Source organism: Vulpes vulpes, chromosome 3, assembly GCF_048418805.1.
Source record: "Vulpes vulpes isolate BD-2025 chromosome 3, VulVul3, whole genome shotgun sequence".
In the NCBI taxonomy this organism is placed as follows: domain Eukaryota; kingdom Metazoa; phylum Chordata; class Mammalia; order Carnivora; family Canidae; genus Vulpes; species Vulpes vulpes.
The window spans coordinates 14,571,911-14,582,018 of NC_132782.1; the positions used below are offsets into that span (position 1 = coordinate 14,571,911).

At 38.5% G+C, this 10,108-nt stretch overlaps 1 protein-coding gene across 1 annotated transcript; it reads left to right on the forward strand.

Moving 5' to 3' along the window:
• Positions 1–2,384: 2,384 nt before the first annotated feature.
• On the forward strand, positions 2,385–9,852 carry G6PC2 (glucose-6-phosphatase catalytic subunit 2). Its single transcript, XM_025994262.2, has 5 exons — positions 2,385–2,643; positions 3,211–3,320; positions 5,194–5,308; positions 7,576–7,691; positions 8,472–9,852. Exons 1-5 carry the CDS (start codon positions 2,426–2,428, stop codon positions 8,981–8,983), a joined length of 1,071 nt encoding a protein of 356 aa, XP_025850047.1. The 5' UTR covers positions 2,385–2,425; the 3' UTR covers positions 8,984–9,852.
• The last annotated feature ends 256 nt before the right edge of the window (positions 9,853–10,108 follow it).

Sequence of the window (10,108 nt, forward strand, 5' to 3'; positions counted from 1 at the left end):
GTATGAATGCAAGGCATACTCAAGCACAACAGAAATTTTCAGCACATTTGATTTTATCCCAACACATAAATCACTCAGGTCAGACTAAACACTAGGGGGAGAACCAGGGGTGTAATTCTGGGCCACCTGGGGGAAGAGCAAAACTCTCCACCTGGGGAGAGCCAGGACAGGCTGACGTCTTCTGGTTCTCCGCCTACTGAAATGGTAAGAATAATAAAGGAGATTGGTAAGTCTCTCACTGTGGACAGAGATTAATATTCATTTCCTGGTAGCCGTTGAAAGTCACTTTCTGGGGGTACCTGATGGCTCAGTTGGTTAAGCATCTGACTTCAGCTCAGGTCATGATCTCTGGGTCCTGGGATGGAGAGCCCTGCCTCAGCACACTCAGCAGGGTGTCTGCTTCTCCCTCTCTCCTCTCCTTTCCTCTCCTCTCCTCTCCTCTCCTCTCCTCTCCTCTCCTCTCCTCTCCTCTCCTCTCCTCTCCTCCCCTCTCCTCCCCTCTCCTCCCCTCTCTTCTCCTCTCCTCTCCCTCTGTCTCTCTTCCTCCTGCTCATGCTCTCTCTCTCTCTCATGCAAATAAATAACATAAAAAAATAAAGTCACTTTCTGAAAAATGACCTGGTGCCACTTGCAATCCCACTCTACTGTTAAACCAGAATTCCCATCCACAGAAACCAGGCTGTTTTTTAGCCTCCTTCCAGATGAGCAAACTTGATGAAGGAGGTTACCATCAGCACTCCCTGCTTTAGGACGCATGCATTTCAGTTGTCACCATTGCTTCACCTCTTCTGGGCCACAATACCAAGTGTGCATACAACTGTTACCAGCTTCACAAATTTCTCACTAGATTAGGCTTTTCTTTCATTCTAGAGAGATTCTCTGAAGTCTTGAGAAGATAATCAGTCGGTGTAAAAACTGAACTTCACCGGAAAATGCAGTTATATACAATAATTTACATATTCAATGTCATTGAAGTTTCTTTCAGGTTGACTTTGGGCAGAGTTGAAAGGAGAAGAGATAATGTATCAATTTCTTTATAGTAATGATCACTTGGCAAGTATTTTTTAAATTACCAATGCTTGGGGCCCATCACCAGAAACTTAATTTGTCTGGAGTAGGACAAAGATTCAGCATTAAAAAAAAAAAAAAATCCCAAAAGATTTTAATGGGCAGTCAAAGTATTTCCTCCAGGAGCGTCAACAGAGGCTGGGAAGGTGCCTGTAGACACTGGATCCTATGACGATGGCGCTGTGGAATGATGGGGCAGGACTCCAAGAGAAATCCAAGGTACCATTCATAGGCCAGTGAAGAAGGTTCCCAGTGAGGAGGCTATGCTGCGAGAAGATAAGGACCTGAGCGGTAGGAGAGCAAACATGTGATCTACTTTCTCCCTCCGTCGCCTCTGGGTGGGGCTTCTTTGCTTTGCAGGGACCCTGGAATCCTTGTAGACTTTGCCTTATAACTCCAACATCTCACTGCTGACAAAGAGTCTCTCTGAGCCCCCCTGGGTCTCTCTGAGCTGCCCTTCTGTTTATTCCCAAATGACCTATTTGTTTGGGTTCTTCCCTTATACTTCTGCTGAATGCTCTGTTTTCAACAAACCATTTTCCTAATTGGTGAAAGGCCCTTTACAGTTGATTTTTATCTTCCTGCCACATGAGTGATTCTCTGGTGTTCTCAGTTGTATTCTCTTGTCCATAAAAAGATGACTCATTCCTAACACAGTTCTATTACCCAAGTGACCTCTGTGTCCACGTTCTTGCCCTATGGTAAAAAAACAATAGATTTCCTTGCAGATTTCATATATTTCATGTATTTCCTTCTCTGCCCTGTATATATCATATTCTCTCTGCTAATAAAGAAATATCAAAATATTTTATTTAAAAGTCTGCACTCTGGAAATAACCTGTCATATCGCATAAATTTTTCATGTCCAGATGTTTACTCATCCATTTTTCTCAAAGACCCAATAAAAATAGTCAAAGAGCCACAGTCTATTTTAAATTAAAATGCATGGCTTTAAGGGCTATTTGACATGCAGTAATTATTTGCGTAGTCTTATAGCCAAGCATAGAAATTGCCAGTGTCTCTGCCCTTGAAGGAAATGAACTGTGCAAAAAATTTCAAGCAAACACGATCCAACTGTGCACATAAAAGGGAGGTTGCATAAGAAATTCATTGTGTCTCTATCTAAATTTCCCCTCGACTTGCCACAGTTCAGCATGTATTTCACCACTTTGGCACCAATTAAAATCATCAACAGATGAGCTTTTCGGCAGAGGAGGGGTGACATGCCCTCTCACAGATGGTCAGTCACAGGTTGCAGTAATGGCTGGACCCGCCTTAAGGGTAGTGTATAAAAGCAGTGGGACTCAGAGCACTTCAGCTCCGAGTGCTCTATGGTTAGCATTGCCCCTCTTTTGAGATGGATTTCCTTCATAGGAATGGAGTGCTTGCTATTCAGCATTTGCAGAAGGACTACCGAGCTTACTACAATTTTCTAAATTTTATGTCCAATGTTGGTGATCCCCGGAATATCTTTTCTATTTATTTTCCACTTTGGTTTCAACTTAATCAGACAATTGGAACCAAGATGATATGGGTAGCAGTCATTGGAGACTGGTTCAATCTTATTTTTAAATGGTAAGCCTTCTGTTTGTTTTATTTTTCGTAAAGCTTATTCTTAAATTTGTAGCTTTGGCTTAATGATCACATTTCAGACGTGTGTAGTTTTACTTGGAAAATCTTTCGAACATGTCAGTTAACTTGAAACACCTATTCATAAATAGAACTTACAGAAAGCATAGGAATGTATATTTTATCTGACTTGTAAGTAAATTCTAAACGCTATAACACATATGCTGTGAATCAACAAGAAGTTAGTTAAATGAGCGGCACCATAATGAATGGATTGGTAACTCCAGGGACCACTTAGATATTCCCAGTCTAAGGATCCACAGCACCTACGGAAGTTTCCCTACAAGGAAAAAAGTCTGTTTTTATTGGGAACCAGGATGCCGAAATTCCAAAGGACTGTGTCATCTTCTATAATAAGAGACAGACCAGAACCCAAACCAAAGTCTCTTAATCATGAGTTTTCCCCATTAATCCTCTGCTTGAGTCATTTTCATAGGAGAGATAGCTAGCCTCCAGCTACGCACTAGTTGTGTGTTTACGTATGTATGCATATTTCTATTTCTTTAAATACAGGATATTGTTTGGTCATCGGCCTTACTGGTGGGTCCAAGAAACTCAGATTTACCCAAATCACTCAAGTCCATGCCTTGAACAGTTCCCCACTACATGTGAAACTGGTCCAGGTAAGCAATTATAGCAGCCTCGTGTTACTAAAGAGACTCCAACAGAGAATCATTATGTATGATTATTACCTAATTACTATATGATATTATATAGGGCATTAGAGAAAATGTCATGGGTGAGGATGCTGAAAGTTCACAATCATAAAAATTGCTAATGAAAAGGAAAGAAGTTTTATGAACAGTCCTTTTGTTCTTTGTAAAAGGGTAAGTTGGCTACTTTCCAAATGATTTTATATTTTGCATTTATTTCTTGGAAGAATGTAATGGTTTGATTCTAAAAACAAACAAAAAACAGGTAGCTAGAAGAAATTCCAAAAGAATTATATTGAAATCCTAGAAATGTTGATTTATCTGTTGCTGAGCAACTTTCAAAGTTGTTATGGATCTTTTTGAGAAGCTCATGAATGAGGTAAGGACTTCCTCGTTTTATTATTGCCAATAGAGATTATTTCTAATCTTAGAATTTTTTCTTTCAAACTTCTTTTTCCTTTTGTGTGTATGGCATATAAGCAGACTTCTTGGTCCTCTTCCTTTTATACGTAAGATTCTGTATGAGTATAAACCCTTTACTGTGAAAGCTGACTTTAAGATTATGAAAATATTTTTAATTATATATGTATATAAAGTAAAATTACATGTTATTTTAATTTATAAGAATGTGTGTACCTTACCACAGTTTGTTACATAGCAAAAATTCTTGCCATTTGACATTCGGAAACTAACACCTGAATATAGTGAATGTGTAGTTTCTAATGAGTTCTCTGAATATATTTCTTTCTTGCTCCCATAAAAGTATTCATCCATCTGTTATATTATTTATCATGGTGTACTATAATTAATTTTTTACATATACATGGCTCCTCCAATAGACTGAGCATTCCATCAGGACAGGGATGGTGTGTATTTATCTTTTTGAAACCAATGTGGGATGGATGGGTGGATGGATTGGGTGGACGGATGGATCGGTAACCTTTGATGCAATTGAAATGCTACTTTGGTTTATCCTAGAATGTTCTACCTCATAAGACATTTTCTGGAAAAGAGAGAGAGAGAGGGAGAGAGATTGTATTCTACATTCGCTCTAAAGATTTACAACTCATGTAAGCATATAATAGGCTCTGAAAAATACTATGTAAGATGTATCTTTGAAAGAACTAGATCTATAAGAAACAGATTGTCTTTGTTTAATGTAATGTTTTTCAAAAAGAGATTGGTGTTTAATCTGAATAAACTTCTACTTGGTACAAACTCGTGGCGAACATCAGAGTAAATGATTAAAAAAAAAAAATCAAGCAGCATGGGAAAGCATGGAAGTAGAAAGGGTTCCAGGCTTCTGTTACGATTAATGCCCTTTACAGCTTCCTTTGTCTATTTAATGACAAGACCCCTATTGCAGCGGCCAGCCACAGGTAGGCACAGAGGAAGCTGCTAGTACATAGCAGTCCTTTGTAAATCGATTGGTAAGCAGAACTTAGTAATGATGTCAGATGTTTGAATTTTCAGCCCAAGCAAAATAAACTGATACAGGATCCAATGCAAGTACTTTCTCATCAATTAAAAACAATTTGGTGTGAAAAATATAGAAGGAGGTGGCATATTTTGGTGCAATAGCCTAAGTTTTTAATTAGCCTTGAACATTGTGATTTTTGGAATTTGATGAACTTGAAAAATCTGAAAAAATTTTTTCTTGAAATAGTGTTTTGAGCCCCAATTTGACTTTATTTCTTTTATTTCTATTTCTAAACATTACATGTAGACTGTGAGTTTTTTTTTTCTGAGTTATTTGTAACTTTCAAGGCTAATATGCTATTCAGTTCTGATACGGATACTTTATTAACCACCTTTCAAATGGATCAGCACTTTGTTGTTGCAGGAAGTCCATCTGGCCATGCAATGGGCTCATCGTGTGTCTGGTATGTCATGGTGACAGCTGCCCTGAGCCACACTGTCAGTCGGATGGATAAGTCACTTACCACTTATCTGCACAGGTCAGCTTTGCTCTAGGTTCTGTACCACTGGAATGTGAATTCAGAAAGTATTGAATACAGAAAGGCTTTTTAAAAAATTTACTTTGGTATATTTTTAGTTGTTGAAATGTGCTTATTCTATTCTATCATAGCCAAAATAGCAAAATGAATAGTAAGTTAATATTTTCCTTTAAGATAATATCCTCATTAGCTCAGAGCTATTGCCACATTATAACATTGGAAATGTTTAATTGATAAATGAGTTGCTGGAAGTGCCTTTACGTTTCCATAATACAATAATCACTTTGGCATCTCATAATAAGCCATCTAGAATTATATAAGCACGTATTTTTACACGCTCAATCCCTTGCTTTAAGATTCACAAGAAGCTTTAGAAATCAACGTTGCCCTTAAATGTATCAATTTAGAAAAATTATGTGTTCTTCTTTGAATAGCCAGTGTTTTTGACATCAGTAACATATATGCTAGATTTAAAGACTATACAACCTTTTTAATTAAAATATTTTTAAAGGCAAACTTAAACTTGAATATTAGTAAATGTAGTGTTAGTAGTAGAATCATAATGTTGAGAAAGACCTAGAACTTTAATATAAGATTATTCATAATTCTTATAGGAATTGGGATGTTTCCTTCTCTTTTCTCCTGAAATACCTAACTATTATTAAAACAATTCTGAGCACTACATTAATCACACATTATTAGGCCACTGAGATAAGATTTGTCAATTAATTGATTAAAAAATACTATAACATATATCATTATACAGAAGTTTTTCTAAAATAAAAAATTTCCAAGAACTATCACATATTCCACTTTTTAGAGTAGTACTGGACAATATAAGAAACCAACCACCAAAGAAATTTGGGTATTTTCAAGGTTTATTCTAATAAGATGGCAACTTGTACACCCTAATGTGTTGTTATCCAACCCCAAACAACAAGTAAAAAGTTTTATTTTATTTATTTTATTTTTTTAATGTTTTATTTATTTATTCATGAGAAACACAGAGAGAAAGAGAGGCAGAGACACAGGCAGAGAGAGAAGCAAGCTCCATGCAGGGAGCCCGACGTGGGATTCAATCCCGGGTCTCCAGGATCACACCCTGGGCTGAAGGCGGCACTAAACCGCTGAGCCACCCGGGCTGCCCAGTAAAAAGTTTTAATTGAAAGAAATTAACATTTTCTATCCACGGACAAGTTTTCAAAAAAGAATCTAAACAAGCTTCGCCTTTTTCTCTGTAGTTCATTTCTTCCTCAACTTCCAGACCTTGAAAAAAATTTGTTTCTTTTGAAAAGAACTCTAAAATTCCCTTAAGATTTTTGCAGCTGCAACATTTCCTTTGTCCATCGTTATTTATTGAGTGCCTACTCCTTATCTTCTTAATATTATCAAATCCCTATTTATTCTTCTTCCCTGCGGATAACTTCTGCTTACTTCCCCTTAGAAAATTTTATTCTATTTCTTAGTTTTTTAAGAACCAGTTTGGTTCAATTGTCAGGAACAAACATTCACAGCAGAACCCCAAGGATTCCTATGACTGAATATTGCTAATTCTTTATCAAAATAATGAGCTTGGACTTTAATATTTTTGTAAGCTTTTTGCACACTGCTGCTTCTAATCCAAAGTATACAATGTCTAAATCAATTCCCTTGTCTCTTATTTTCTATATGTCAAAAAACAAAGAGTCAGGACTCTTGAGAGTCTGTGAAATTAAACCTAAAGGAAAAAAAAAAAAACCCAATGAAGATTTTACCTTGATGAAATGCTCATGTGATTTTCATCAGAGTGGTAGATGCCTCTCCAGGGAGTTTTCTCCAGACCAAAAAAAAAAAAAAGAAAAAAAAATAAAGTTGAGATGATAAAGAGGAAGCACACACAACAGAAAATAAAAATATATATGATCCATACTAGGTCATTCTGGATATTAGTAATTCCCCCAAATTTGAATTGCCCATACTCCATTAAAATAATTATCAGGATGTCAAACTGGCTTCCTTTTATAACTCTTACTAAAATCTCAGGGTATTGCACTGGTTAAGCTTAATGCATTGCTAAATGTAGAAACCTCCATTAAAGTTTTTCAAATCCTATGGAGCACATGGAAACATTTTTTGGGGAAAAAGACTCTAAAATCATAACGTTATGTCATAGTTAGATGGATTCCTCTGAGAAAGATCATCTGGTGTCACCGCCCCCACCCCGCCTTAATTTTATGAGTGATAGAATTTCTTTGCTTTTCACGCTTATATCTATTCTTCCATCGTAGACTGACCTGGTCATTTCTTTGGAGTCTTTTTTGGTTGATTCAAATCAGTGTCTGCATCTCCAGAGTATTCATAGCAACACATTTTCCTCATCAAGTTATTCTTGGAGTATTTGGTGGTAAATATGATCACTTACCTTTAGTTGTATCATTGGAAAGCTTTAGTGTTATTTGTTTTATGTCATCAGATTCTCCCCGGTAGTCAGTACCCCAGTCTCAGGTAACTGTGTCAAGCCACTAATACCAAATGCTACCCTGGGAGCATAAGCGGTTCAACACACTGCTCGAATCCTCCATGTACACAATGGCACAGTCTCATTCGATGGCATAAATACAAAACCTCTCAGTGAGATGGGGTTTCTCTGAAGTGTGGCTAGAGCCAAGTCCAACTCCCAAGCTATCAGCTCAGACAGTCTGCTTATGTCTTTGTTTGGGGGACTTCATAACAGCCCTCTAGCCGCACACTACACCATTTCATCCATACACCTGAAGTGATTATCACATGACCACGGACTTTACTTAGCTGAAGAAGGGTTCTCCATGATTGAGTTTTCACGATTCAGCCCCACATACCTTTTCAAAGGCTCTTCAGTTAATTGGCTACAGCCATTGAAATATTCATTGTGAGCACCTAGATCAGTGCTCTGCCTACAAAGTGTTTGTCACCCAGTGCCACGGACTCCTGACAGATTCGCTTGTGCTAGCATGGATGGTGAAAAGACCATGGGACAAGTATTTTAGTTATTGTGTAGGAAAAGAGCTTTGGAAAAGAAGTAGAACCTAGATGTCTGAAGCCTTTTATCACGCACACGATGGTAAATTCTTTAATGCAGAGAGGAATGATTCCTGAGGGGCTGAAGGGCACATGGTCATCTTCAGTGTCTTTTTTCAATCCCCAGGCATGCTTGTGGCAGAGGCCTTTGAACACACTCCAGGCATCCAAACAGCCAGCCTGAGCACGTATCTGAAGACCAACCTCTTCCTCTTTCTGTTTGCACTGGGCTTTTACCTGCTCCTCAGACTGCTTGACATTGACCTGCTGTGGTCTGTGCCCATAGCCAAGAAATGGTGTGCCAACCCTGACTGGATCCACATTGACACCACACCGTTTGCCGGACTCGTGAGAAATCTTGGGGTGCTCTTTGGCTTGGGCTTTGCAATCAACTCAGAGATGTTCCTTAGGAGCTGCCGAGGAGAAAATGGCTACAAGCTGAGTTTCCGGCTACTCTGTGCAGGGGCCTCATTGATGACGCTGCAGCTCTACCATTTCATCAAGATCCCTACTCATGCAGAGCATTTATTTTATGTCCTGTCTTTCTGTAAAAGTGCATCCATCCCACTGACTGTGGTTGCTCTGATTCCCTACTGTATTCATATGTTAATGAAACCAAGTGAAAAGAAGATTAATTAGAGCTGTGCAGGGGGTTAGTGCTCTGTGGTCCCAGCAGGACATTCCTCCTCCATCCTCCAGCAGAACCACAGAGCAGGGGCAGATGGGAGGCTTCCAGAGGTCACAAAATTGTGGCCACAGGCTCCATCCCACCATATCTATGTTTAGTTTGGCCTTCACCGTGGTGTCCTTGCCCCACCCCCATTTTAAATTAGTTGCCAACATTTGAAAACTAGAATACTTGTCATAAAAATCTGAATTTCTGCATTTTCTTGACAAATCTGACAATATGGTACCTTAGGGCCTGCTTTCCCACCTGGAAACAATGTACCATTGCTCACCGATTGTCCCCAGTAAGAAGCAGCATTCTCCATTTTCTCACAGTCCCAACAGGAGCCTCAGTATCAGTTACCTTCACCATAGGAAGGTCAGACCACTTATGGCTCCCGTGGGCATTTTAGTGGGAGCCCCAGTCAAATCCAATCCCATCAGTTTTCAGAGAAGGAAAGGGAGTTCATTGGGCTATGAAAGAACTCGCTTTTGTCACACCATTGTCAGAACAGGAATTAGAACCCAGGTTTTCTGATGTGCATTTCCATTACACTGCTTTGTTTCTTCATTTTTAAGAAGTAAAAATCTGTTAAGAGTGAATGCTTCTGTGATGATTGCCATGTAAATCCGCTGCTTTTCTAGAAATGTCATTCAAATCCCACATCCTGTTTTACTTAGACCGTGCAGGGTGTTGATGGGGCCAGCAAGCCTCTAGATATGGCTACATATCCAGGGGAAACAGGTCAGGTTATTGTCTGGACTTGAACCTCTGCTTAACTCTTGATATCTGTTTTACAGTATGCTTTCCAATATTTAAATAAATGCTGCTGAAGATGCTCTGCTTAGAACATTATTTACCAGTCTTTCAAAGCCAAGGAAATCAAGTGCTTTCTTCAAGGTCATGCTCCAACTCAAGAAAACCATTAATTGGGTTAATCTCTGATGGAAATCTGTAGCTCTACCTTAAGAGATTATTATTGAAAGAATATTAATATTATACTAAGAATTTCTCACCAAGGTTTTTTTTTTTTTCTTTTTTTCCTCATTGGATCTGGCAATTCTGGACTTTAAGTTGATAATTATGTCATTTCAATC